The sequence below is a fragment of the Atta cephalotes genome, assembly GCF_000143395.1.
Source record: "Atta cephalotes unplaced genomic scaffold scaffold00106, whole genome shotgun sequence".
NCBI lineage: Eukaryota > Metazoa > Arthropoda > Insecta > Hymenoptera > Formicidae > Atta > Atta cephalotes.
In genome coordinates, this window is record NW_012130170.1 from 77,557 (window position 1) to 85,494 (window position 7,938).

General features: G+C 25.4%; 1 protein-coding gene across 1 annotated transcript in view; it reads left to right on the plus strand.

Moving 5' to 3' along the window:
- Window positions 1-7,938, plus strand: part of LOC105625069 (mast cell protease 1A-like) — a 12,319-nt gene that overhangs the window by 1,593 nt on the left and 2,788 nt on the right. The window contains exons 2-4 of the mRNA XM_012206412.1: window positions 222-480; window positions 689-811; window positions 1,409-1,512. Of these exons, the coding sequence (XP_012061802.1) occupies window positions 222-480; window positions 689-811; window positions 1,409-1,512 (486 nt within the window). The remainder of the gene's footprint in view (window positions 1-221; window positions 481-688; window positions 812-1,408; window positions 1,513-7,938) is intronic.

Below are 7,938 nucleotides of genomic sequence, written 5' to 3' on the forward strand. Positions count from 1 at the left end.
AGAGAGAGAGAGAGAAAGAGAGATACAGAATATTTTATTTCGTTAACATGAAATACATCATTTAAACACCAAAGTATGTTTAGTTTCTGCAATCAATCTTCTATTAACAACTTCTGTTATATTTCTGATATTCAATTAATAAAATACATAATAAATATTTTCAAAATTTGTTCTTAATAGATATGGATTTTTAATATTTTTATATATATTTTTATTCTTAGGTTGGAGTGTGACTCAGCTAAAATACAGGTCCATATCGGCATAAACTCTTTAAATGATACAGGATATCGTCATAACGTAGGCAGTATTAACGTCCACCAAAATTACGACGAATTATTATGCTTTAATGACATCGCCTTGATTCACCTTAGCGATCCTATCAATCACTGCAATGTATTAGTATATCCGATAAATCTTCCAAAATCCAATAAAAATTTCGAAGGCAAGCCGTGCATATTATCTGGATGGACAAATACAACAGTAATATTTAATTTACGACAAAAATTATCCAATTATATGTATTCAAGAAAAAACTCTTTCTTAAAGTAATTTTATTATTTTTTTTTATATAAATATAACAAAAAATTAGAAGTAATAAGTGTAAAAAGATAACTAACAATCATAATTCTGCTGCTTTTATTCGTTGTTCGATATTCGATGTAACAATTAATGAAATTATCCTTTCTAGAATGGAGACTTACAGCAAACTGAATTGATAATTGATAAGCAAAAAGAATGCGCGAAAAGGCATTGGGAACTGACAGATAGTCATATCTGCACTACAGCTCAAAATAGAACGAATGAATACAAGGTGAGCCATCGATTATTAATATGATACAACAAATAAATTATATATATTTTTGATATAACAACAGATTAAACGATTCTAACCTTTGATGCCATTCTATCATTTTGTTACGTTATCTATCACACAAATATTGCGTAAAAACATCTCACAGAAATAAAAATGATTATAAAATTTTTTAAAAATCGAAACGCTAGACATTAAGAGTAACGATATAAAAAGCAAATGTTATATATTTATTAATAAAAAAAGTTATAGGATAATAAAATAAAAAAAATTTCATTTCTTCTACTTTACTGCGCTATAATTTTATATATTTATATAAATAATATGAAAAGAATCTAATTATATGTCGATTAAATTTTTGTATTTTCAAATGAATTGATATATTGACATCTTCAATATATATTTCTAAAAAAATATTAATATTGGAATAGTATAATACTAAACAGTGATCGCATTATATACCAATTAAATTACTTATGTTTAAATAATTATAATAATAATTTGCAATAACAAGTATTTAATTACTACTGTATATAATAGTTTTATATATTCATTTTATATATCAGTATTTTCATATTAATTTCATTTTCATTCAAGATTGATCTTGGTGCACCTTTGGTCGCTAACGGAGTTCAAATTGGAATCGCTTCCTTCACCTGTTCTGGAGAACCAGATGTTTACACAAGTGTATCCAGTTTCCTGTCTTGGATCAAAGCAAATTTGAAAAATTAAGAGATATTTATTTGTTTATTACCATTTGGTGTTACAAAATTTATAATTTAAAATAACAGTAATAATAGTTTTATAAAATTATTTCTACGAAATGTATGCTCTTTTTTTCAATTAAATAAATTATCAAAAATAAATTATCAAATAATGTAAATAACAAAACAATAACAATCATCAATGTTGTTTCTATTCCAAGATTCTCAGTCATTGCAGTTATCCGCAACGAATAATATTTTTTTAATATTATATTAAGTATTATATAATATTGATATATCTGTATGATACTGTTATAAATTAGTTTGATAAATTTAGCGAAAAAAAATTTTTTGAAAGATATATTATTAAAAATAAAATAAATTCAGTAAAAAAAGCTTAAAAATACATGATTATGTAATAAATTTTAAAAATTAAAATTGGCACGGCGCATAAAATTAAATATTTGTAAGTAATTTTCACCTTAAGTTCTCTTATACAAATAAGATTTCGAATTACATATTTCTCATTTACAATGTTATTACAATAATTTCTAATCTGAAATAAATAAAGATGTTATCTGTAAATGGATGATAGAACTTTCACAAAAGTTTACATCACATTTAAAATGGTGGTTGCCATGGTAGTTAAAATGTTAAATTATGTACAGTATCCAATATTTAAATATAATATATATTCTAACATATATAGAATTTTATTTATGACTTATTCAAGATTTTATTAAATCAAGATTTTACTAAATTTATTTTTTTTTACAAAGTTTCTGTCTTTATTTGTGTCTATTATAAATTTGTTGGACTTTGGCCATCTAGATTTATGATTCTTTTTGATGATTTCTGAACACGTGATACACATTCTATTGACGATATCGTAGACTCAAATATTATAGATATAATAATCGATAGAAATAAAATTTACCACAGATTATATACATCAGAAATGAACAGAAATAAGCCCTTATTCTTTTGTTTATTCTAAGAAAAGTTATGACAGTAATAACTGAGAATTTTATTAAGACTACCACTTTTAATAAGTTACATATCGTAAACTATAAATATAATATTTTGTTGTGCAATATTGCATTGAGAAAAATTTAGAAAAATGTGATTTATATCTTTGTTACAACTATATCAGAAGTATATATAAACTTATGAATGCATCTATTCATTAGCTTCACTTCAAACTCAAGCAATAAATTTACGATCAAAAGTACGTACATTCGCTTGTTTTATATTTATTGCTGTGATATATATCACTAAATATACAATTTTACATAAACATATTAAATATACAATTTCACATAAATATACAAATTTTTGTAAGGTATTATAAAAATTTATAATAGAGAAAATGAGAGAGAGAAAAAGAAGAGAGAGAGAGAGAGAGAGAGGGGGGGGATAGAGAGAGAGAAAGAAGATGAAGAAGAAAAGTATAGTTTTCCATTTACACACAAGTGAAATTGAGTCTGAAATAAGCTAAGTATCTTACACTCAACGTAATGGCTACGTTCAGCAAAGAAAACTAATCAGTTAGCGCATAATATTTCTTTAATACGAATCGTTCTTACACTTAGATTTAGTGAAGAACTAAAGGCAAGAACTAATCATATGAAAGAATCATTAACCACTAACTTATAATTAATTTTCTCTGTTGAACGCAGCCATTGACGTCACTATTTGCTTTGGTAAAAAGTTATTGCATGTCAACACAGTTTCATAACCTCACTTTGAAGTGAGTTTACGAGACTAATGTCACTACGCATAAGAAGATTAAGAATTTCAAATTAAGGATTAAAATTCGACCATTCAAGTAATAATTAATTTTAATTCGTTTCGTTCTAATTGACTGAATTCTAATCCTCAATTTGCAATCCTAAGCCTTCAATCCTAAGCGTAATGTAAAAAAGGGCATAATCCATTTGACGCTTCGAAGCTTTTGATTGATCACCAATCAGAAGAAAGAATTTTAGTAATCGACCAATCAAAAGATACTTCGAAGCATTCGTAGATAGATCAAATAAATCATATATTCTAAAGTATACGGTCTAGAAACACATAAAATAAACACAAAAAATAATCCAATAAAAAATAATGTTAATTTGCGATTTTATTTATAAGCGATACATAAAACTATAAATTTTAAAATTATTTAATAAATTTATGTACTATTAAATATAATTCAAGAAAGTAAAAATTTAAAATATAGGACTAGGATAAATGATAATATCAGAATTTTAACATTTCAAATTCTATTTGTTTTGAAAATTAAAGAAATGTAAAAAATGAGCAAATCGGAAAAAAATTATGCTCCTAATATGAGATACCCCGAGAAATCAGTAGTAAAAATATATCAGTGCAATTAAAAAACTTTGTTTAATGTTTCTAAAATATGATAAACAAATATAGCCAGCGAAAAATGAGCATGCGATTATACTCAAAACGCGTTTTCACATAGTCAGAATCAAGCATTGCAGAAATAGGCACATTTATTCCGGTTGCCTTTTTTATTATTGTATAATAACATTTATATTTAAATGATTTTTACTATAGGAGCATGGGTTATTTCACATAAGAAATAATATATATTGGGTATCTCATAGTATTTCCACATTTTATGATTTTACGATCATTAAATCTAACTTCTGTAATTAAACAATCCAACAAATTTCATATTTTTCTATTAGTACGACCTTACTCTATCACTACATGAAGAAAGATTTATTGCCAAATATTTAATTTTATTAAATAATAAACAACATTTGAAAGTTCATCCCAAAAAAACTTGAAGACATTCAAATTCTAAAATCTTGTTTTACAATGACTATAGGCATAATCTAATAATAAATGTTCTATTAAATAGTTTTCAATCCAAGATCAATAAATTCATGGTGCAACTAATAGATAGCGTTTATTAGTTCAGCAGAAACCTTGCTATCTCATATTAGGTTCCTATCTCATAATAGGGAGCTTTCCTCTAAATATATGTACAAATAAAACTATTATTCTAAAATAATATATAGAATCCTTTTTTGGGAAACAAATAAAAGCATAAAGAAAAAAATAAAAATACAAATAATTATGTCTTTAATAAATCTAATATATCATTTTAACAATATTTTTATAAATATTAATCATTTCTAATTAGGTTAAAGTACTAAATATAATATTCATGATTTAAATATATATTTATTCTTGCAAATAACTTTTATATTGAGGTATTATTAAACTTATATTTATTTATTCTTTATTTATTTTATTTTACATATTTCTTATTTAAAAATAAGTTCTCTATTCTTAATTTTTATTTGTAAATTTATTCATCTGTAGATTTTTAAATAGATTCGTAATTTTTTTATATTATAAAATTCATTGATTTTCTAAGCATATAATACTTTATTTTAACAATAGGAAGTTTTCGCAATGCTATTTATCCAGATATGATGAACTAAGATCAAGTTATCTTTTTCTTAACAATTAATTAAGAAAAAGGAATGTGACTTTAGCGTTCACCGTATCTGGATTCATGTTATTGCAAAAACTCTCTAATATCATAAACTCGGATATAATCGATAAACTCAAATCAACTATGATTATGTGTACTTTATCAGAATTCAATCCCAATTGTTCTAAGAAAAGATATAGAAGAAAATTGCTAATTTAATTAGAATTGTTGCTTTTATCATCCAATAAGTAAAATGTCAAATATAAATAACAATTGTAAACAAATCAGACAAATAAGGATAAATATAATGACCAAAACATACTTAAATTTATAAAAATTATATTTAACTAGCTTTACAATTTGACCGTTTCTGCCACATTGAGGCCATACACATCCTCAGCAAAATACAAGTATTAGAAAAAAATCTCTACACTCTCGTCTACCAGACGAATACCCACTCAGCTGCATAATTTTGTTTCATGGTCCAGTGTATATAATTCACAGAAATTTGCAATCGCCTAAGAAGTATTAAGAAGTATTAAAATATGAAATAATGCCAACGAAAGTAAAAAGTCTCACATGAAGAACAAGACTGTAAAATACTCAAATAAGATTTAAAATTTAGTTATAAGTACATCTACATATGCATGATTAAAACAGTTAGTGTCTGATTGTAAATTTAGACTATTTGTTTGTAATTTAATAAATATCATTTCGGACGTCAGACGTTTACTCAAAAATCGTTCCGAAAAATTTTCACATTCGACCAATCAAATTAGTGATTCTAATATAATCTATGATCTGTGATTTTCGATTAGGAGGTAATATTTTTATTGATGTGGTTCCTGAAATTTAATGTGTTCTAAAATTCTGATAATTTCCTCACAATTTGATTAACCACTTAAGTTGTATTACTATATGAGATTTATGATATATCACATTTTTCTTTGAATTATTTGGAAGCAAACCTTTGTGAACTTTAATAAACCTGCTTAGTGTATTAAAATTATAAAATGTTGATTTTATATTCAAATTCCAAATTATATTCCTAAATTTTCAGAAACATTCTGAATATATAGAATAGTAAAGGCATACAAAAAACTCAAAACAGTAAGACATAAGCAATAAGGAAATCAACATGTTGCATTGACTATCGCTTATATTATGACCTTACGAACTCTACCGTGATTGGCCAATTTGCTTACTGCTTACGATTTATTGCCATTATCCTAAAAATAGTTTTTCCTCCCGTGATCGAAATCTGATTCATATTTTGTTTTAAAGTTTGTTTAAAAGTTTTTTTTATAACAAAGAAATTTAACACTGATAATTAAATATGAATTTAAAATAATTCAGTATGTCAGTATTTGATAAGCTTTTTAATAATAAAATTAAAATTTTTGTTGTATGTGGAATTTCAAATGCGACAAAAAAGAGAATCTGTCAGTCATTCCAATGATAACTTCTCTCTTTTGTTAAATCGATGCGAAGACATAAAATTTAAATATGATATTTCCCTGAGAAAACTGATTTGTGAAATCAATCAAATTCTAGGGTGTCGTCATTGTTAATAATATTAATGTCCAAAAAATTTGAAACACTGCTTCTAATTTTAACTATAAATTAAAGTCTTGGATCAAATGAGTTAAATATTAAGAATCTCGTTCGTATTATCATAGAAAGAATAGCTATAGTAATATTGTATACGATATCTGATGTAAAACGGAAATGAAAATTGAGCTCTTGCAAAACTGAGTCAGCAATCACCGAAGATAAGGAAAATCCTATCGACAAATAAAAAAAATTTGCTTATATATATTATTATCAAACTAGAAAAATGTCAAGTTTAGAACGAATCGAAGAATAGTAATAAATTCGAGATATTGCAATCCTTAGAAATGTTCTATCTAATAGAAATACTTTCCAATGTTAACTCGATTAACTTAATCGACACTTCTGTGAAGAGTGAGATAACATGTAAGGAAATTAAAAGGCAATTTATAACATGTGTATCAGATATAGAATAGTAGTAACTTTATCATATGATATCGCATTGAGAAAAATTCTGAAAAACTTCACAAACGCAAGATTTATATCTTTGCTGCGACTACTTCAGGAACATATATAAACCTTTGAATGCACCTATTCCCTTCAATATCAAGCAACAATCTGCAATCCAAGATGCGTGCGTTCGCTTGTCTTATATTTGTCGCTCTGGCATACGCTACTGAAGGTACGAATCTGTCAGGAAATGGAAGAATTACTTTTCTGTTACGTTTTATAATAACAATTTATCATAATGATGTTGCAATTTTTTATAACTGTAATAATGACTAACTAAAGTTAAAGTTATGCTAAGAAAAATCGCTTTGAAAAGTAAATTCTCACCATTACGTATTACTTACTAAAATTTTATTATTGGAAAAAATAATAAACTAGTAAAGTGCCGTAAAGTTACTCCGTTACAAATTACATTAAAAAGAAACGGGTTACAAATTGCGAGTTATCTTTTTCAGTGACATATGACTTTTTTTTTCAATCCGTGATAAATAACTATTAACTATTTCAACTCTGGTGTTACCTAAGATCTGTTTTTTATTCCTACATTGTCTCAACTGGTACATGATACAATAAGATGAAATGAAATAAATATATATTTGTTTTATTTTAACTTATTGCACTGTATGCGCCAATTCAGAGAATGCAGGAATAAAAAACAGATCTATTATCAATCTAAAATAATTCGCAACGTTATTACCGAATCGTTATTACAACAAGGCAACTAAGTAATTAACATTAAATAACGGCAGTTACAATAACTAATTGTTTTCATTTCCTGGAAATATTATTCCATATACTTTTAAATTATTATAACTATATGTGTGACAAAGAAAATGAGAAAGAGAGAGAGAGAGAGAGAGAGAGAGAGAGAGAGAGAGTAATAATATATCTAGATAATATGT